The following is a 22,462-nucleotide window of genomic DNA, read 5'->3' on the forward strand; positions in this document are numbered from 1 at the left end:
ACATTGCACTGATAAAAGATGGGGAATTGTCCTTCTGCCTGCCAATGCATGCTTGTCCCAACCAAGCACCAAAGCTAACTGGCTAAAGTTAGCTAGTTGCTGGCTAGTTACTTCCAGACACAAATGAGAGAACACCTCACTCTGGCCATTGTACTCCCTGTAGCAGAGCTGGTTAGGCTGTTTACATGTTATCTATAGTTCTTGACTAAGTGTTACTTTAGAGATTGAGACCAGGTTCTAACACTATTTAACAGGTGTTGCATGTTTGTAAATTCATCAGTTATTCTGCGCAGTGTCACACTCAGATGAGAGGGCTCTGAAATCGGAGCAGATAGCCAGAGTGAATTGTTGTCGAATGCAAGAGATATGCTAACTGAATAACAGTCGTTCAAGTTCTTGCTAGCTAACCAAATGACACCTGCATCTCTATATATGACACCTGCATCTCTGTATAGCCACCAAAAAACGATATGAGGGGAAAAAGTCAGTCACTCAGCCACTCTTCCAATGACATGACATCCTCCTAGCAGCTAGCTAGCTAACGTCCCCAGTTGGTCAACAAATGTTTTGTTTAATATTCCTGTGGGGACAACACAACAATAGTTAAACACGTCCCCCCCCCCCCCCTCCCCCCACACACACACACACACACACACACACACACACACACCAGAATGCGTGAGTCACATCCAACACTCAATTAAAAGTCATCCTACATGTGAGTATCTAGAGTGGTGCTACATACGAGCGTCTTTCCACCTGAAGAGAGAGAGAGAGAGAGAGAGGGAGGGGCTAATGAACCTTTTCCTGGGGATCCCATTGCCCCAGGGGCATCTTGTCACACTTACATATATACATGTATTTCCCCACACTAGCGAATGTATTCAGCGCAGTGACTGAGGCTAGCACTGCTCTGACACAAGCTTCACTGTGATTTATGAACCTGCTCACTGACCCAGTTTATGTTGAAAAGAGAGAACAGTGGGACTGGGAACGCATCCCTCTCTTATCTGCAGTGGTGAGATACATGCAGAGGAGCAGGCCTGGAGTCAGTCTGTGGAAGCATGTCAGGCAGCATTAGATTATCAAAAGCAGAGCGCAAAGATACCCTGCAGGCGCCAACTTACAGAGGCATTTTCTCTCGTGTTGCTAATATCCTAAAGTGTAAGACACTAAACAAAAAGCCATAATGAAATCTGGTGCACCGTTACAGCCAGTGTACTGTATCATTATTGTATATCTATAGGCAAAAATAAAGTCAAGGCCAGTGCATCTATCTATGAGTAGTGTAGCATGGTGTGTTCATTGGGTAATATTGAATATGAGCGATGTGTATGGTTGGCTCCGCGGTTGGAGGCCTAAAAGGCATTAGAGAGGGGGCAGCGGTATGGAGTCACTACTGGATCATTTACACTTTGTGGAGTTCAACAATCCAGCTAGGACAACATCTCAAAATAAAAATGACAAACTGCAAAGTCATGAGTCTAGACTTGCCAAAAATAGTTAACCAATCAAAAATCACCACAATCTAAATGACGCTTAATATTCTCCATAACATAAAGTAGCTTAAATCATGAAGGTATGATAATTGAAAGAGATCATCAGGGTCCTTCAACAGTGACATGATCAATGTGTATATATTCCCCTCCCTTCTACTTTAACACATGTCTTTTTTGATCCAGGGAATCCCTCTACAAGTGTCCTTGGGCTCCTAAAACAGGTTGGTCATTCCCAGAGGGCAGACGGACACTACAGACAAGTGAGTTTTCTATGGCGACTTTCAATGTTTTCCAATAAATACATCATGATTTGCACATATAAAATGTGTTCTCATGAATAGTTGCTATAAACAGATGTAACAATAAATATGCAACGATAACATTATCAATGATATGCACCAGGAAGCGATGACCAAATGAATGCACAATGCTAGGCCTTTCCCGACTGCAAACACCAGTTACAAATGACCATGGAATAAAGTAGGTGAGCTCTTGGGTATATGAGCACCTGTATACCACACGGGAAAGTAGAACAAACAAGTCCTCTGATGTGTGCAGGCATGATGTCACAGAGATATACATGAATGAAATGACTCGGGTGTGTGTATAGGTGCTTCAATACTCTGACCCTATAGGGCACGGTTTAGCCCTGTGACAGGATGTTTGGAGAGCTAAACTCAGTCCATGTACTGGACTGGTCTGGCCAATCTGGCCCATATTAATAATGCAGGGATTCCTTTTTTAGAAGCCTCTTTCTCTCCTCCCCCTCTTCCTCTCCTCCTCCTCTTCCTCTTCTCCCCCTCTTCCTCTCCTCCCCCTCCCTCTCCTCCCCCTTCCTCTCCTCTCCTCCCCCCTTCCACTCCCTCTCCCTTCCTCTTCTCCCCCTTCCTCTCCCTCTCGCTTCCTCTCCTCCCCCTTCCTCTCCTCTCCCTTCCTCTCTTCCCCCTCTTCCCTTTCTTCCTCTCCTCCCCCTCTTCCTCTCCTCCCCCTCTTCCTCTTCTCCCCCCCTTCCTCTCCTCCCCCTCTCCCTTCCTCTCCTCCCCCTTCCTCTCCTCTCCTCCCCCTTCCTCTCCTCTCCTCCCCCTTCCTCTCCCTCTCCCTTCCTCTCCTCCCCCTTCCTCTCCCTCTCACTTCCTCTCCTCTCCTCCCCCTTCCTCTCCTCTCCCTTCCTCTCCTCCCCCTTCCTCTCCTCTCCCTTCCTCTCCTCCCCCTCTCCTTTCCTCTCCTCCCCCTCTCCTTTCCTCTTCTCCCCCTTCCTCTTCTCCCCCTTCCTCTCCCTCTCGCTTCTTCTCATCCCCCTTCCTCTCCTCCCCCTCTCCCTTCCTCTCTTCCCCCTCTTCCCTTTCTTCCTCTCCTCCCCCTCTCCCTTCCTCTCGTCCCCCTCTCCCTTCCTCTCTTCCCCCTCTTCCCTTTTTTCCTCTCCTCCCCTCTTCCCTCTCCTCCCCCTCTTCCTCTCCCCACCCTCTTCCTCTCCTCCCCCTCTTCCTCTCCTCCCCCTCTCGCTTCCTCTTCTCCCCCCCTTCCTCTCTCTTCCTCTCCTCCCCCTTCCTCTCCCTCTCACTTCCTCTCCTCCCCCTTCCTCTCCTCTCCCTTCCTCTCCTCTCCCTTCCTCTCCTCCCCCTTCCTCTCCTCCCCCTCCCTCTCACTTCCTCTCCTCCCCCTTCCTCTCCTCTCCCTTCCTCTCCTCCCCCTCTCCTCTCCTCTCCCTTCCTCTCCTCTCCCTCTCCCTTCCTCTCCTCCCCTTTCCTCTCCTCTCCCTTCCTCTCCTCCCCCTCTCCCTTCCTCTCTTCCCCCTCTTCCTTTTCTTCCTCTCCTCCCCCTTCCTCTCCTCTCCTCCCCCCTTCCTCTCCCTCTCCCTTCCTCTTCTCCCCCTTCCTCTCCCTCTCACTTCCTCTCCTCCCCCTTCCTCTCCTCTCCTCCCCCTCTTCCCTTTCTTCCTCTCCTCCCCTCTTCCTCTCTTCCCCCTCTTCCCTTTCTTCCTCTCCTCCCCTCTTCCCTCTCTTCCCTCTAATGCAGCAGTTGGTGGTGTTGAGTGAACAGAGCCCAGTGTGGTGTCCAGAGCTCAGCCGTGCTCCTCGACCCAGCAGACACGGTCTTCAATCTGTTTCAGAGCTGCAATTCAATTATCTCACCGGGGTCCTGCTCAACCACTCGTGAGAGAGATGGGTAGAGGTGGGAGAGAGGGGGGGGAGGGGGGCAGAGGTAGGTTCAAAACAGGGGAAGAGGGGGGCAGAGGTGGGTCTAAGGGGGAGGTGGGGGGGGTCATCACATATAAAAGACATCTGATTTGACATGGATTAAATGTGTGCTAATGCGATTGGCAGCAAGGTTAGAAGCATAGTAGGGATGGAAGGTGCTGATAACCCTAATCACTACTGTAAGCCCCTGCAATTGGATTTAGTAGACCCCCAAATCACCTCTCAGCCCCCTCCTCCTCCTATAAGACCTGGCTCTAGTTACCATCCAGAGAATGGAGAAAGCCTGGACTCCATCATTGTCATTTTTCATCTTACATCGATCCATAGATCAAGCTGCTGTCACACTGTTAGCACCTGGGGGCTTCTTGGAAGCCCGGGGGAGGGGCCCGGCGGAGGGGCCAATGGGAGGGGCGGGGACAGGATCAGAGGCGACCGGTTGGCCCAGGCAACCAACCACAATAACGACCCTGCAATTCACATAGGACATTTTGCTAACCCTCACTCCCCATCCCCACAGCTACCACAACTGGGGTGGCAGGGTAGCCTAGTGGTTAGAGTGTTGGACTAGTAACCAAAAAGTTGCAAGTTCAAATCCCCCAGCTGACAAGGTACAGTTCTGCCCCTGAACAGGCAGTTAACTCACTGTTCCTAGGCCGTCATTGAAATAAGAATTTGTTCTTAACTGACTTGCCTAGTTAAATAAAGGTAAAATAAAATAAATGAAAACTGGTCAACCACCCCAGAAAAGGCATGTTGCAGCCACCAGCTCCCACAGTCCATATTCCTCACAGACACACACACAAAATCCCATGATTCCATACATCCAAGGAATCCATACACAATTGTCATCCACATAAGCTGATGTAACTATTAATTTCCTTTATGTATCATCATTCCCCAGTTCCAAGATGGATGGACATTATTTTCATAACGATGCATAAAAAGCGTTGTGCATTGATCAACTGGGGGAGCAGACTTCATGAAAGCCTCCTCTCACTTCAGCTGCCAGTCCAGCCAATTCCCCTACGGCCCCAGTCCAATACTGTTTCACTACTAATGACCTGAAACCTGGCAGCCCAACTCACTCTTTCCTGCCCTATGTACAGCAAGTGGAAGGGTTGAAATTAAAATCACAAAATGAATACCTAATACACAGTCTAGGTCTCTGTGTGTCTAAAGGCATGGTGCAGAACAAACATAAATATTCCAGAGAGTTAATTTAAGGAACCGTGGGCCCTGGAACCTTCCACAGAGCCCAGAGGGTGTGTGGACCCTGAGAGTCTCTGTGAGACAGGAGCCCCTCCATGGGAACCCTACTTAGATCCAGTTGGGTGCTCATCTTCAAAGGTAAGCTGATCTTTGGGTCAGCAGCAGCCTGCCAGTCAGTGTCTTCCAGCACAGAACCGGCAGCCCATGTCAAATGTACATCGGGAGATTTCATCTGTGGTTGTTGCTCCACCCTCCGACCCACTATCCCTCTGAGGTAGCTCTGCCCTGGCATCATCCAGCTCCCTGTAGTCTGACAGTTGGACAAGTCCAACTCAAATGGCTGCCAGATCCCTCACTAACCCTCATAGACCTCAAACACCATGATCCCTTCCCTGGGCTAGAACGTCTATCGCATACCCACAATTATGTCTACTCAAAATACAACACAATTCTGTGTAATCATCTCTTCAAAATATATGCCAAAAAACAATGAAGGCACAGATCAAACATTCTCTTAAAAGTAGACCTCACCCACTCTTAGCTTGGGTTTAATGCAGGCTATGACATAGAGGATTTCTCCAGCTCTTTCAGACACTCAGAAACAAGAAGATGAAATAAACACTAGCATGTCATGTAATTACAGAGTCTATTCGTTCTATTAAAGGTACTCTGATCCCCCCGTCCGGCTTGAATTTATTTTCAGAACAAACACAGTGCAATTTCCTGTAGTTCACAAAGACAAATTGTTTTCTTCTGAAATAATAGCATTATTAAATGTTGGCAGAAAACCACGATGCCCAACAACAAGACAATGTTTTATGTCTCAGTTTGTCTTGAGGCTTTAAACGTAAACCCTGTCATTCCTTCTGGAGAGCAAGGGACAAACAACCTCTGTCTGCTTTTTCCATCAGTAAGGTTGGTAAGAGAAATCATTCTACCCATAAAAACACGGAGAGCAACATAAACAACCTAAGAGGACAAATGAGAAAAATAACTAAATGTTATGTAGTTAATTGTTGACTCACATGCTACTTCCAAGGACGCATTGCGACTGACGGCTTCTCCCAGGTAGTTGCGGGCGACGCAGACGTAGGAGCCCTCATCCGGTTTGGAGCGTCGTCCGTGGACGATACGTAGGAAGAAGAGGGAGCCGCTGGGAAGGAGCATGCGGTGAGACCGCGGGTCGTCTTTGTCCGTTTCCACCCGCTCCCCGTCCTTGTACCACTCCACCGTGGGGCTGGGCCGCCCCTCCGCCTTGCAGTTGAGGGTGGCCGGCTCCCCTTTGGACACGATCAAGTCAGAGGGGTGCTCCGCGATCCGGGGTTGGGAGTCCTCCTGACGCAGACGGGATCCTGGGAAGAGAAGAGAAGAAAGAAAGGAGGTGAGGAACACCACAACATGAACAGTAGACATAATATGCTTTTAACAGCTCACTGTTTTCCTGAAACTAGATTTCTTCATTCTAGCATTCTCAACTCTCTCATACAGTATAAACATCACTTAGAGGCAGGAAGAGACTATTGAAGATGATCCTATTAGCATCCATTCAAATACCATAGCTATAGGTTCTTCTGCTTGTTTGTTCTGTCTTTCCACCTCATCAGGTGATAGGAGGACAGCACTCCAACCACCAGTCCAACCACCAGTCTAACCACCAGTCCAACACCAGCCATCTCCTCCTCTCAACCATACATTTAAGGCCTATTGGGTAATTGGACCCAAGAGTGAACAGAGTACGGCGGCGCGGAGAGGGCATTCATCTGAACCCCAGCTACACACACACACACACACACACACACACACACACACACACACACACACACACACAAAAACACACATTCACAAAGGGGAGAGAATAGGGGGCATTGTGGACACAGCCACAAACAAAAGTATATCTGTCCCCCCACAGTCAGAGGTCTGTCTCTGTGTAATGTGACTGTTCTGTAGGCTGGGTCTGGGTCTGGTGGGCCAGGGCTGGGTCTGGGGGGCCAGGGCTGGGTCTGGGGGGCCAGGGCTGGGTCTGGGTCTGGGGCCAGGGCTGGGTCTGGGTCTGGGGCCAGGGCTGGGTCTGGGTCTGGGGGGCCAGGGCTGGGTCTGGGACCAGGGCTGGGTCTGGGTCTGGGGCCAGGGCTGGGTCTGGGTCTGGGGGGCCAGGGCTGGGTCTGGGTCTGGGGCCAGGGCTGGATCTGGGGGGCCAGGGCTGAGTCTGGGGCCAGGGCTGGGTCTGGGGCCAGGGCTGGGTCTGGGGGGCCAGGGCTGGGTCTGGGTCTGGGGGGCTAGGGCTGGGTCTGGGGCCAGGTCTGGGGGGCCAGGGCTGGGTCTGTTAAAATGCTATTCCCCTGAGGTTCATAACATGGCCTCTTCCTTTATTGTGAGTCTAACACTGGGCCAGGGCTGTGAGTCTGGCCACTATGATAATGCTGCCCCAGCCCAGTCTCAGTGCCATGTGTGTCTCTCTGTGACCAAGTCTAAACCCTGCAGATAAGACGCCAGAGGCCACATTTGCATCACTGAGGCCCTGCAAAAGCTCCAGACAAAAGAGTTTGATTCACCACCAAACCGTCACACATGCAGTCCTGGAGCACAACGAACAGGGCTTTACTCTGCCAAATATTTACTTTGTATTGTCCTCTGCCTTCCGAATCCTATCCAACACCCCCATCTAAAACTCTATTCTTGCTGGCAGCAAAATGTTGATCAATAAATGCAGGATGTATTGTTACGAGCCACCTCCCAGTCAATGAAAAATATAACGCAATACACTGCAGTTAATAGTCTTGATGGAGCAGAAAGGATGGTGTTTGGCAGTGTGCAGTGTAAGACGGCAGTGTCAGGTGTGTGTGGGTACAAGGCTATGCCCTTCCCTGGGGGCAGTAGCGTAGGTGTGAGTCGGTGAGGTACTGTATAGAGGAGCAGTGTACTGTCCACACAGCCCATTGTGCCTGCCTGCCTGCCTGCCTGCCTGCCTGCCTGCCTGCCTGCCTGCCTGCCTGCCTGCCTGCCTGCTCGCTCTGCCTGCCTGCCTGCCTGCCTACCTGCCTGCCTGCCTGCTCGCTCTGCCTGCCTGCCTGCCTGCCTGCCTGCCTGCCTGCCTGCCTGCCTGCCTGCCTGCCTGCCTGCCTGCCTGCCTACCTACCTGCCTGTGTCAGGGTTAACTGCAGTTAGACATACATTAGTCACAGCCCATCAGTAGATTTTTTGGGCACATGTTCCACTCCCTGTCCCACCTCATTCCATGGGGGTAGGGGAACACACTGTACCCCAGCCCTGTCCTCTGCTACAGGGACACACTTTACCCCAGCCCTGTCCTCTGCTACAGGGACACACTTTACCCCAGCCCTGTCCTCTGCTACAGGAACACACTTTACCCCAGCCCTGTCCTCTGCTACAGGGACATACTGTACCCCAGCCCTGTCCTCTGCTACAGGAACACACTTTACCCCAGCCCTGTCCTCTGCTACAGGGACACACTTTACCCCAGCCCTGTCCTCTGCTACAGGAACACACTTTACCCCAGCCCTGTCCTCTGCTACAGGGACATACTGTACCCCAGCCCTGTCCTCTGCTACAGGGACATACTGTACCCCAGCCCTGTCCTCTGCTACAGGGACACACTGTACCCCAGCCCTGTCCTCTGCTACAGGGACATACTGTACCCCAGCCCTGTCCTCTGCTACAGGGACACACTTTACCCCAGCCCTGTCCTCTGCTACAGGGACATACTGTACCCCAGCCCTGTCCTCTGCTACAGGGACACACTTTACCCCAGCCCTGTCCTCTGCTACAGGGACACACTGTACCCCAGCCCTGTCCTCTGCTACAGGGACATACTGTACCCCAGCCCTGTCCTCTGCTACAGGGACATACTGTACCCCAGCCCTGTACTCTGCTACAGGGACACACTTTACCCCAGCCCTGTCCTCTGCTACAGGGACATACTGTACCCCAGCCCTGTCCTCTGCTACAGGGACATACTTTACCCCAGCCCTGTCCTCTGCTACAGGGACACACTGTACCCCAGCCCTGTCCTCTGCTACAGGGACATACTTTACCCCAGCCCTGTCCTCTGCTACAGGGACACACTGTACCCCAGCCCTGTCCTCTGCTACAGGGACACACTTTACCCCAGCCCTGTTCATTGTTACCAACAAGGACACACTTTACCCCAGTCTGGTCAACTTTAACAAAGACACACAGAGAGAAACCTACCATTCAGCAATAAAACACTTCAAACACCTGTGTGTGTTCGTCTTAGCAGGGGTCAGGCAGATCAGACAGTGGTGTATTGACCCCAGAACAGGGCCGTTGTCTGTTCCTCTCTCCACCTAATTTGGGCTAATTCCCTCCATTTCCCTGACATTGATTAGCGATCAGGCCTGGTGGCCAGGGCCTAAGTGGGGCCACAGACAGGGGCTTGTAGGGGAGGGGGTAGGGAGGCACAATCAGCTCCTGGTGTCCATCTTCCATTGATCTAATCTCCATGGATTTGTGTAGCTGCTTCACTATACATCTGCTATTGGTTCTGAAACGAGAAAATCCATGCCAGCCATTTGCTTTTTCTATTCAATAACGGAACTACTCTCCCCTGGCTCTCGTTCGCTTGCTTTTCCCACCTCTTCCTCCATTGGCAGTATTCGGGAAGGTAAGCACAAATTCAGACGAGCCTTGCAGCCAGTGTCTCTGACAGTGTTGGTGGGTACGGGTTCAGGTTAGTATTGTGGTGCTAAGTGAGTTAACGAATGCAGTACTAATTAACATGATGACATAGATAAATGGAGGGTTGAGATAAGGACTTGGGGACCCTCTCCCCCAGATGGAGTGTCAACGACACATTCATTCCGATCTCATTGGAGCATCTGCTTCCCCCACTGGGTCCACAGTAGCTCTACACCCAAACCAACGCCCAGGCTCCACATCGAATCTGCCGTGACTCGATTCAGTCTAATTTATTTTAATCCAATTTGTTTTCCAATCTACTGCCTTCTAATTACTTAAACCTTCAGTCTCCATCTGCTCTCCTGTTTCCTGTGGAAATTTACACAGCAGATGCATCCACAATTGTCCTTTTCCTGCCAGGCAAACCAGAGCTGTGTAGATGGAAGGGGAGAGGGGCAAACGTGACTTGTCAGACTGACCTTCCTGTCTAGAGGAGGATGGTTAGGCTACTATATATTCATACAGTGGTAAAACTGATGCTACCGCAATGAATCCGTCCATCTACATGTAAATGAAACGGTTGATAGGAAAATTGCTAAACATTTAACACCTGTGAAATGATGCCATCTGACACAGCTGAGTAACCCCAGTGAACACACACACACACACACACACACACACAGTGATGTCCCCTAGCATCACTGTCCCCTGGCTCCCCTCCTCCCTATGTGATACCCCAGCCACAGCTGGACCCAGAGACAGAGAGGAAGTGAAAGGCTAATGCATCTTCCCATCAGCCACTAGGCCATACAGCTCACCAGCCTCCTGACTCACAGGAGAGCGAGTCAATTTGCTGCCTCCTATTGGTTCTCCTTTCTCACTCCCTTTATGGTAAATATGCTTTCTGTTGCCCTCTTAATGTGATCATTGGTGCTGTGCAATGAAGTGCTCTCTGAGCTGAGGTGAGTGCACTTCACAGAGTCTCAGGGCACACGTTCCAATCAAACGGCTGTCTTTTCCCTGCTAGGCAATAACACCACCACCGTGGCGCGCTGGGCCGAGCAGCCAGGCATCCAATCCTCAACTAAAGCACAGACCAGGGAGCAAACAAAGAAGCACAGAGGAGAGGGAGGGGATGATATGAGGGATGATATGAGGGATGACTGCACCCACTGCCTCGTCTTTTGTGTTTTTACTCAAGGGGCTTGACCAAGATTGGGAACCGTCCTTAGATGCTGTTGTAGTGGTCTGAATACCTCTGTGTCTGTTTCTTGCTGCTCAGATCTAGCAGGGCCTTTCTTCCACATAGATTTGTTAGCAAAACAGCTATTGACTGCCAAGAAGTCATAAACCGAATCATTAAAACAAATCCCAGAAAACACATTGACACATAAAAACCTCCAACACACTGACATTTGTTATGAGAAGTTTTGACATTCTCATTTTGGAGCCAGAATGTTATCGCTGTTTGGCCAAAGCCTGACTATAAACACCTGTTTAACTGCATGTGTGTGTGAACGCAGTTCTCTATCTCCTTCTCCTCTCTCACCGCCATGGATAGAGGAGGCTATAATAGTAGCATCATCTCTCCCCACACAGTGACCACACAAGAAGCAGCTCTCTATCTATTATCTTTAGCACACATGTATTCATATGTAGACCAGAAGGTTGGGCCTTTGATCATCTTGTTGTCATTATTTTTATTAGCTCCCAGGAGAATTCACAGCTCACCGACCAAATCAATACCCGCAACTGTCTCCTCCAGGGCAGGAAAGAAGGGCTCCCCAAAGAGACATCAGTTATTCTGCCAACAGACAGGAGAGTGTGCAGATCACAGGTATCCAAGGGCAACCTCAGACCCAAGCATTGCAGTGTTTCATTCACTGAAGCCCCATAAACCACCAGATAGAAACCCTGGCCGAGACTCCATCAGCTATGGGGTTAGGACTGAAGATGTGCACACATTTAGAATGAGGCATCCATTCTGCATGAGATGTTAGCTGAATGTGAACGAATGCAAAATGTATACATTTAAAAATATATACATACATATATATATATATATATGTATATATATATATATATATATATATATACATACATACATACATACATACATACATACATATATCTATTAAATATGTATTGTCTAATCTTGGTTGTCTACTCTGTATTTCTCTCCCTCCTCTCCCTGTACCTTCATTCTCTCTCCTTCTCCCTCTCTGTCCCACCAGTGTCCTGTCCCTGGTGTGTAGGGTGACAGGGCCATATCTGTCATGTCATCAGAGGGGGATGTGAGCAGGTAGTCGGGGGAAACTGGGGGTGGCGATAGGATGATGTTACTGGCCGCCTCACGCCTCCGTGCTGGCCTGCCGTGTCACCCCGCACATGGCCCTCTCAGCCCCCTCTGCTACCCAGATTCATCTTCTTTAGGGGCGCTGTCAGTGGCGTCACACCACACTGGCCCTAACACAGTCACCCAGACACCAGGGCTGTGACGATACCAGTAGTTTAACCAGAGTTACCTTCCCAAGTTTTTCCATGGCAAAAATGAAAACACGAAGCAGACCAATCTCCTTGGTCCTTTAAAAACCTGCTGTATGTAAAATGATATGAGCTATAGCATGGAAAACAGGGCTGTTTCCTAAAGAAGTTCGATCTGATTCCTGTTTTGTTTCCTTGCCGGCCCTACCAGACACAGCTCATCTCTAGGAGACACCCATACATAACACAGCAACTTATCTCAGAGAACACATCAACCTGTTATCTCCTCTGGAACCTGACCTATCCTACAGGTTCTAACACATCAACCTGTTATCTCCTCTGGAATCAGACCTATCCTACAGGTTCTAACACATCAACCTGTTATCTCCTCTGGAACCTGACCTATCCTACAGGTTCTAACACATCAACCTGTTATCTCCTCTGGAATCAGACCTATCCTACAGGTTCTAACACATCAACCTGTTATCTCCTCTGGAATCTGACCTATCCTACAGGTTCTAACAAACCAACCCCTGAAGACTGGAATCTGACATATCCTACAGGTTCTAACAAACCAACCCCTGAAGACTGGAATCAGACCTATCCTACAGGTTCTAACAAACCAACCCCTGAAGACTGGAATCTGACCTATCCTACAGGTTCTAACAAACCAACCCCTGAAGACTGGAATCTGACCTATCCTACAGGTTCTAACAAACCAACCCCTGAAGACTGGAATCTGACCTATCCTACAGGTTCTAACTAACCAACCCCTGAGGACTGGAATCTGACCTATCATACAGGTTCTAACTAACCAACCCCTGAGGACTGGAACACAACCACATCCTCTCCAGAGAGAGATAGCTGTCTGGCTGCCAGGTGCAAAGCATATTCCAGTTCCATCAACTGCAGCGAAGGCAGGAAGACAGGCAGGAAGACAGGCAGGAAGAGAGGCAGGAAGACAGGAAGAGAGGCAGGCAGGAAGACAGGCAGGAAGACAGGCAGGAAGAGAGGCAGGCAGGCAGGAAGAGAGGCATGTAGGAAGAGAGGCAGGTAGGCAGGAAGAGAGGCAGGCAGGAAGAGAGGCAGGCAGGCAGGAAGAGAGGCAGGCAGGAAGAGAGGCAGGCAGGCAGGAAGAGAGGCAGGCAGGCAGAGACTCGTGCTCTGCAGTCTGCCTAAGCCCATCACTGTTAGGTGCTATACACCGAAAGCACACACTTGACTGTCAGGGTAATTCCAGGAGCTGCCCCAAACCCAAACCTTCCACTGCAGTAGACATGCTATCTCTGCCTGTAACAATGATCAGACTGCATTGGGCAGCCATGTCTTATTGACTTTGTGTCTGTTCTGTGTATTTATCATTTTCCTCCCCTGCAGTTACAGTATATAAATAGATACTTGAGGGAAAGAGAATATCAGATTCTACAGCAATGGGCCAGGCTGATTCACATACCCTGCATTTCATGTAGCTGCTATTCTCTCTCTATCTGTCTCTGCCTCTCTCTGCCACTCTCTCCAAAATCATCAATCTCTCTTTCTCTCGTTCTCTTATTTCCTGTTCCTCTATCTCTTCCTCAGTTACCATCAACAGTGTGTTGCTGTCTCTTCCTCCAGGAGACGGCCTGTCAAAGCAGAGCTGAGAGTGCTGACTTGAAACGAGGGAATAAAGAGGAGAGGAAGAAAAGAGGGGAACATTTGGGCTGTGCGTGGTTGTCTGGGAGTGTGTCGGTGAGGGTGGTGTTCTCTCTCTCTCTCTCCCTCCCTCCCTCCCTCCCTCCCTCCCTGTTGTAGCTGATTAGTGTGAGGAATCTGGCCCTGTTCTCTGTGGGGCTGTCAGGGCGTTGGCAGGGACACTGAACTGTGTGATGCAGATGAAATGATTTCCAATGTGAGGCCCAGTCAAGCATACAGCCCACTACTACCCCCCTCCCAGTGCTGGTCCCTCCCTCCCCTCCTGCAGAGTCGTCAGAGTGGCCCTGTGCCTGGTCATTTGTCTGTCGGGCTCTGCGCTGCACAGCCATAAACTCACCAGTACAGTACACACTCTCCAATGGTGTCGTGTGCTGCTGCATTACAGTGCAGTCAGGAAGTATTCACAACCCTTGACTTTTTCCACATGTTGTTGTGATATAGCCTACATTTATAATGGCTTAGATTGAGATGTTGTGTCACTGGCCTACACGGGATACCCCGTACAGTCAAAGTGGAATTACGTTTGGGGATTTTTTTTTATACGAAGTCATAAAAAATGAAAAGCTGAAATGTCTTGAGTCAATAAGTATTCAAACCCCTTTGTTATGGCCTGAATAAGTTCAGGAGTAAAAATGTGCTTAACAAGTTACATAATAACATGGACTCACTCTGTGTGCAATAATAGTGTTTAACATAACATCTACACTGGAGATGCTTATCAAGAAGACTGTGAATGGCCTTGAGTGGACGAGTTTTGACTTAAATCTATGGCAAGACCTGAAAATGGTTGTCTAGCAATGATCAACAACCAATTTGACAGGGATTGAAGAATTTTGAAAAGAATAATGGGAAAATGTTGCACAATCCAGACGTGGAAAGCTGTTAGAGACTTACCCTGAACAACTCACAGCTGTATTCGTCGCCAAAGATGCTTCTACAAAGTTTTGACTCAGGGATGTGAATACTTATATGAATTAGATATTTCTGTATTATTCTTTTTAAGAAATTTGCAAAAGTGTCTAAGAATTTTTTTTTTAAAGACATATCTGTATATCTATAATACATGTTAAATTGAGGCAGTAACACAACAACATGTGGGATGAGTTAAAGGGTGTGGATACTGTCAGAAGGTACCGCATGTACTACCCCTTCTGAAACTGATATTCAAAACTTATACTATCTGGGTTTACTTTGTATGAATGTGTTGCATACATCGTACCAGAAAATACATCTGCAGATGTGCATGGGTGACTATAGGCTGGGATTTTGCTGTGTGTGTGTGTGTGTGTGTGTGTGTGTGTGTGTGTGTGTGTGTGTGTGTGTGTGTGTGTGTGTGTGTGTGTGTGTGTGTGCGTGTGCGTGTGCGTGTGCGTGTGCGTGTGCGTGCGCGTGCATGTGCGTGTGTGTGTGTGTGTGTGTGTGAGTAATGTTTACTTTGCTGTGTTAATGGTGTGTGTATGTGTGTGTGCAGGAGCAGGTGGCCTCAATTGTTTAGCCAATTCCTCACTTTCAGGTGCTGGGCTTTTCTAAACAGCTCCTACCTACTGAGGGGAGAGCAATGAAATGAATAGCACCAATTGATTCTCCCTCAAGCATTGTAATCTCTTTACTCTCTCCACCTGTATTGCATTGCTGAGCAGAGCAGGGATGAGCAGAGCAGAGCAGGGCTGAGCAGAGCTGAGCAGGGCTGAGCAGAGCAGAGCTGAGCAGAGGAGAGCTGAGCAAAGCAGGGCTGAGCAGAGCAGAGCTGAGCAGAGCAGTGCTGAGCAGAGCAGGGCTGAGCAGAGCAGGGCTGAGCAGAGCAGAGCTGAGCAAAGCAGGGCTGAGCTGAGCAGAGCAGGGCTGAGCAGAGCAGAGCAGAGCTGAGCAGAGCTGAACAAAGCAGGGCTGAGCAGAGCAGAGCTGAGCAGAGCAGTGCTGAGCAGAGCAGGGCTGAGCAGAGCAGAGCTGAGCAAAGCAGGGCTGAGCAGAGCAGAGTTGAGCAGAGCAGGGCTGAGCAGAGCAGAGCAGGGCTGAGCAGAGCAGGGATGAGCAGAGCTGAGCTGAGCAGAGCAGAGCTGAGCAGAGCAGGGATGAGCAGAGCTGAGCAGAGCAGGGCTGAGCAGAGCTGAGCAGAGCAGGGCTGAGCAGAGCAGGGATGAGCAGGGCTGAGCAGAGCAGGGATGAGCAGGGCTGAGCAGAGCTGAGCAGAGCTGAGCAGAGCAGGGATGAGCAGAGCTGAGCAGAGCAGGGCTGAGCAGAGCAGAGCTGAACAGAACAGGGCTGAGCAGAGAAGAGCTGAGCAGAACAGGGCTGAGCAGAGCAGGGCTGAGCAGAGCTGAGCAGGGCTGAGCAGAGCAGGGCTGAGCAGAGCAGAGCTGAGCAGAACAGTGCTGAGCAGAGCAGGGCTGAGCAGATTAGAGCTGAGCAGAGCTGAGCTGAGCAGAGCAGAACTGAGCAGAGCAGAGCTGAGCAGAGCAAGGATGAGCAGAGCTGAGCTGAGCAGAGCTGAGCAGAGGGGAGAAGAGGAGGGGAGGGAAGGAGAAGGGAAGGAGATGGAGGAGAGGAGGAGGGGAGGAGCGGAGAGAGGGAGGGAGGAGAGGAGGAGGGGAGGAGCGGAGGGAGGGAGGGAGGATGGGAGAAGCAGCCACAGCCACATCCAGGTGGCTGTGATACACAGCGTTGAGAGATGAGTTGATAATTGGAGGTGTGCCTGGGGACCTGACCTGTACTAAACAAACACAGCAATCTGTCAGGCCGCAGGTAATGAAACCTGCCTTAGCCATGGACCACAGGCCTCTTCCGTGATAGACTACTGTATAAGGTGGAGAGTGCAACTTAATCAAATGGCCTTTAGGCTGGTACACTGGTACTTTTATTGTTTTGTAATCTGGAGCATATATGGAGCTTGGATGAGATTTATTAAAGCACTATTCTGTGGGACACCTCATCCATCCTGGCTAAGTGCTGAGGCAGGGGTTCCCTAACTTTTTGGGCCCACGACCCCATTTTGATATCTGAAAATAATTCCGACCCCAACCATGTAAAAATAGTTTTTATAATAATAATAAAATAAAATAAAGAATAATTCACAGAAAATGTAGACTTTTTTTTATTTGGGGCTATGGCAGTCACCTGAAAAACATTCTAACAGTATTTCTGATTGAAAATCATGTCTGATGCATTTACACTGGGCTAAGGGCTAAGGGCCAAGGGCCAGGGAGGCAGGGGGTAAGTGGAGTGGGAACTCTTTGAACCTCTCCTGGACCAAACCTCATTTAAACACAGTAGTAGCAATCAGCTCCCAACGTCAGCAATGTCACCAACACACCACAGCCACCACTCAGCCACTGTGTGTCTGTATATTACTGACTGAGGGCCTGTAAAAGACTAATGTCTCTGAGCAGCTCTCCACAAACATCATTATCATCAGAATCCCAGAGTTCCAACGTTCAGGGCTGCGATCAACTGTTGGTCAGCAGGAATCACTGTGACATTTGAACTGTGCCCTGCGCTGCAGCTTACACTGCCACAACAAAAACAGTCTCGCCTCGCCTCGCTAGGGCCCATTACATAAATAATCTCCCTGTGGAGAGACCTGCCTGACACCTGCCTGCCTGGCTGCCTGCCTGTGACTTTCCTGCCTGGCTGTCTGCCTCCCTGGCTGCCTGCCTGACACCTGCCTCCCTGGCTGCCTGCCTGACACCTGCCTGCCTAGCTGCATGCCTGACACCTGTCTGCCTGACACCTGCCTGGCTGCCTGTTAGCCTGCCTGACACCTGCCTGGCTGCCTGCCTGACACCTGCCTGCCTGCCTGCCTGCCTGCCTGCCTGCCTGCCTGCCTGCCTGCCTGCCTGCCTGCCTGGCTGGCTGCCTGCCTGCCTGGCTTGGTCACCAGAGACACAGTGAGACACTACAGGCTAATAAAAACACTACAGACAATTGGCATTCATTGGATTGCTGTTTCTAAATCATTAAATTAACATTTGCATGATTAATTCTACAAAATAGAACTGCTGTTGGCTGTCTTCCAATTATATAGACTGAAATATAGCCATGCACTTTTGCATATCACCCTCGGATCTGTAGGCATACATCTTTGCTTGTTTATGTGTACAGGTATGCAATATCTCCATGCACTACTATCTAGCTGGAGCCCAGCGCTAGTTGGAACAGAGACTAGCAGGGTGCAGAGAGCCATGAGGTATAGTAGGCCAGGCAGGGAGCAGGCAGTCATGGCTGGGTGATCCATGGGGCTGGAGAGGGAGATGGGTCTGGTGGTGCGGCGGTGGATGGGGGCTTGATTCACTGGCTGCTTCCACTCTGGGCTGCATTACTGCCGTAGCGGGACTGCTGCGTGTGACGGATGTGTGTTCGAGTGCCGTGCACTCTCTCTGTCTTCACCCATCTCACACAGACAGGAGAGCTCATGCATTTTCATTAGCAGCCCTGAACTCCTGTTCAAGCCTGGTGAGAGAAACACTCTCAACAGGCATCTTCAAAAGACATCTCTGGTAAAAGCCATTTCAATGGCCTTTAACCCTAATCAACAGTACCATTGCAAAGCATCTAATGGCACTAAATGCAACAGTGGTATAATCTGCTGAGTTGTCATGTACGTCCTCTTACCAGTGTACCTGTGTTGTGAAACTACTGTACTGTAGCTATTTCCAGGTCATAGTGGGTTTGCTTCTCTTTGCTCTACATTGAATGTTTGTCCTCTCTCTCTCTCTCTCTCTGTGTGTGTTTGCCTCTGCTTCAGCCTTGACTTGACTTGACTCACTGCTATCGGCAGGTTAGACAGCCAGCCAGGGGGCAGGGTTAAGGCAACAGGAGACCAACTGATTAGGCGCTTCCCCAAACCCAAATCTGCAACATGAAAACAAAGATAAGCCCCAACACACATGCTATCTCCATTCCTCCCCCTCTGTTTCTACCTCTCCTCCCTTCCTCCTCTCTCTGTTGGCATCTTGTCCTCAAACCAATCCTCTTCCATTAAGATGAGGACACTGCTCCACACATCCACTTTACAACACCAGTTTGGGCCGCGTTCACAAGCTGGTTGAATGCCATAGATCAATAGGCTGCATTAATACAAACTAATCTTCAGTGACTTATCCAAAGCTACAGCAATTACTGTATATCAACATTACCAGGCTGCCTGCAGGTCTACACCTCAAGACCAGGGAGAGGTGATGTGATTGTGTGTGTGTGTGTGTGTGTGTGTGTGTGTGTGTGTGTGTGTGTGTGTGTGTGTGTGTGTGTGTGTGTGTGTGTGTGTGTGTGTGTGTGTGTGTGTGTGTGTGTGTGTGTGTGTGTGTGTGTGGAGATAAGAGAGAGATGGGTTGTTTTTAATCTTATTTCAATGTTACATACACTGATGTGAAAAAGCAAATAACATAGTGGTTACACAAAAATGAATGTCGTCTAAATCACTGTTTTCTCTCTGCACAGTAAATGTCGGGGGTATGCTGGGCTGAGACCTAGCAGAGCGGAGGTAACAAAACACTAAGTGCTATTATCAACTTTCCACTCTGCTCTTTTATTCTCTCTCTACAGTCCCCCAAGCACATTACATTTCTCTAAGAATTCCACAGTGTGTAAAAAACGGCGCTTTCCTTCAAGAGAACACTGGGTATTAAGTCAACCTTAGCACCGTGGTTTCTCCTGCGTTATTATCATAGACCAGAATAGACAGTGAACAGCTCTAAACTGAGGTTGTAGCCGTCTGTGTTGTGTTCTGTGTTGTGTTCTGTGCTGTCTGTGTTGTGTTCTGTGTTGTGTTCTGTTGTGTTCTGTGCTGTCTGTGTTGTGTTGTGTTCTGTGCTGTCTGTGTTGTGTTCTGTCGTGTTCTGTGCTGTCTGTGTTGTGTTGTGTGCTGTCTGTGTTGTATTCTGTGCTGTCTGTGTTGTGTTCTGTGCCGTCTGTGTTGTGTTCTGTGCCGTCTGTGTTGAGTTCTGGGCCGTCTGTGTTGAGTTCTGGGCCGTCTGTGTTGTGTTCTGGGCCGTCTGTGTTGTGTTCTGTGCTGTCTGTGTTGTATTCTGTGCTGTCTGTGTTGTGTTCTGTGCTGTCTGTGTTGTGTTCTATGCTGTCTGTGTTGTGTTGTGTTCTGTGCTGTCTGTGTTGTGTTGTGTTCTGTGCTGTCTGTTATGTATTATGTTCTGTATGTTGTGTTCTGTTCTGTCCGTGTTGTGATCTGTTTTGTGTTCAGTTCTGCCTTTGTTGTGTCCTGTGTTGAATGTGTTCTGTTCTGCCTGTGTTGTGTCGTGTTCTGTGCTGCCTTTGTTGTGTCCTGTGTTGAATGTGTTCTGTTCTGCCTGTGTTGAATGTGTTCTGTTCTGCCTGTGTTGAATGTGTTCTGTTCTGCCTGTGTTGAATGTGTTCTGTTCTGCCTGTGTTGAATGTGTTCTGTTCTGCCTGTGTTGTGTTGTGTTCTGTGCTGCCTGTGTTGTGTTGTGTTCTGTGCTGCCTGTGTTGTGTTGTGTTCTGTGCTGCCTGTGTTGTGTTGTGTTCTGTGCTGCCTGTGTTGTGTTGTGTTCTGTGCTGCCTGTGTTGTGTTGTGTTCTGTGCTGCCTGTGTTGTGTTGTGTTCTGTGCTGCCTGTGTTGTGTTGTGTTCTGTGCTGCCTGTGTGGGAACGCTTGTGTTGTAATGTATAGAAGAGCCGGGCCTGGCTGTTCAACTATCACAGAAGCTGACAGCTCTGTGTCACCAGTGAGGGAACACTCGTTAACCCAGCCTGTGATGCTGACCTATCATCTGACTGATAACCTCATTACACATGCCGACATTCACCCTTCCCTTTTCTTTCTCTCTCTTTCAGCTTCTCCCTGGGCTTCTCTCTCCTCCCATCTTTGATGGTAATCAGAGAGTAAACAGTGTAGATGAGCGTGGTCCTAGAACTGCAGTAGCACCCAGCACCCAGCACCCAGCACCCAGCACCCAGCACCCAGCACTCAGCACTCAGCACCCAGCACCCATCACCCAGCACTCAGCACCCAGCACCCAGCACTCAGCACCCAGCACTCAGCACCCAGCACCCAGCACCCAGCACCCAGCACCCAGCACTCAGCACCCAGCACTCAGCACCCAGCACCCAGCACCCAGCACCCAGCACTCAGCACCCAGCACCCAGCACTCAGCACCCAGCACCCAGCACCCAGCACCCAGCGACAGTGATGTGACTTGGTGCGACACCACAGAGGCTGCCTGGGGATCTCAGCTGAAAGGCTTGTCATTACAGCAGGCCTATCCTGCAAACTACAGCAACGCTACAGCAACGCTACAGCAACGCTACAGTAGCTGCTTAAACGCTGCCAACTCTAGCAGAACAATCACATTTTGGGCGAAGACATTACATTGGCTCTTACGCATTGACCTCAGTGTGCCTCATAATTCACGTACACGGTTTTCATTCACGTACAACAGGCTTACTTTCCATTATAGTCCAGCGCTTAGACCTTGTTCATTCAGTCACCAGTATTAAACCTACCGTTAAGACTACACAGCTATTGACTGGTAAAACATTTGGTTCAGCTTGACAATTTCTATCCAACACACAACCAATCTCATAACCTACCTCTGCCCTAGCATCTCTGTTGCGCTCTCTCTCTCTCACACACACACACACACACACACACACACACACACACACACACACACACACACACACACACACACACACACACACACACACACACACACACACACACACACACACACACACACACACACACACACACACACACACACACCTTGTGTGGGTAGTTTCCCTTGACACAGCAGCGGTAGTGAAACCCCAGCCCTGAGGCGGATGGAACATTGTCCTCCATGTCACATTTCACCACCCCAGACTCACAGATGACGACAATCTCTATGATCAGACAGGAGTATTTGGAGGTCATCAGAATACGACAGGGTCATGGGTTCATGTCCACTAGTCTACATGTTAAGCTATTCTTCTTGTTCTATTCCTGCTAGAATAACAGCAGACTACAGTATAGCCTTAGAGTCCTGGTACCAGACAACTGGTCACTAATAATGGGGAATTCATGGCCATCCTGGCAGCGCCAACATTTATATTTAAGGGTACATTTTCTTCTTGCTGGATTCCATTCCACCTTGGCCAATAAACACTGTAATTTTCCTGTAACTTTAGGAGCACATGTCAAAACTAAAACCATTTTCTAACCAAAACACTTTTGGATCTATCCCTCTCCTTTCAATTTCTCCAGCTCTCACTTACTGCCTGGCTTGTCTTCTTTTGGTGCTCCTCTCCTCCTCCAACTCCATTCCATCTCCCTTTCCTTCCTTCCTTATCTCTTTATTTCACTCTCTCTATCCCCATCTCTCCTTCTATTCTTCTCTCTCTCTCTCTATCCCCATCTCTCCCTCTATTCTTCTCTCTCTCTCTCTCTCACAACCAGTCTCTCTCTCTCTCACAACCAGTCTCTCTCTCTCTCTCTCTCTCTCTCTCTCTCTCTCTCTCAACCCCAGCAGCAGCAGCAGCACACTAACAGTATTAATCACAGAACACTAAACACTGCCTGACTGCCATTCAGCCAGCCAGCCTTTGTTGCCCATGTTGCCCAGTGAATGCAACTCCAGACCTTTTTGTCTGTGTAAGTGGACTCTTAGAGATGGCTCCTCCCTTTCCAAGGACCCACAGATTACCTCTGAAAGAATGGGTGATGGGTAGTGGTGGAGTTGGCGGTGGAGTAGAGGGGAGAGTTGGATGAGGGTGACAG

General features: G+C 49.6%; 1 protein-coding gene across 14 annotated transcripts in view; it reads right to left on the minus strand.

Moving 5' to 3' along the window:
* LOC110503394 (roundabout homolog 2) overlaps positions 1-22,462 on the minus strand; it is a 606,556-nt gene that overhangs the window by 334,526 nt on the left and 249,568 nt on the right. For all 14 annotated transcript variants that reach the window (XM_036961733.1, XM_036961727.1, XM_036961731.1 and 11 more), the window contains exon 2: positions 5,932-6,258. In XM_036961733.1, coding sequence (XP_036817628.1) covers positions 5,932-6,258 — 327 coding nt within the window. The remainder of the gene's footprint in view (positions 1-5,931; positions 6,259-22,462) is intronic.

This window comes from Oncorhynchus mykiss, chromosome 24, assembly GCF_013265735.2.
Source record: "Oncorhynchus mykiss isolate Arlee chromosome 24, USDA_OmykA_1.1, whole genome shotgun sequence".
NCBI classification, from domain to species: domain Eukaryota; kingdom Metazoa; phylum Chordata; class Actinopteri; order Salmoniformes; family Salmonidae; genus Oncorhynchus; species Oncorhynchus mykiss.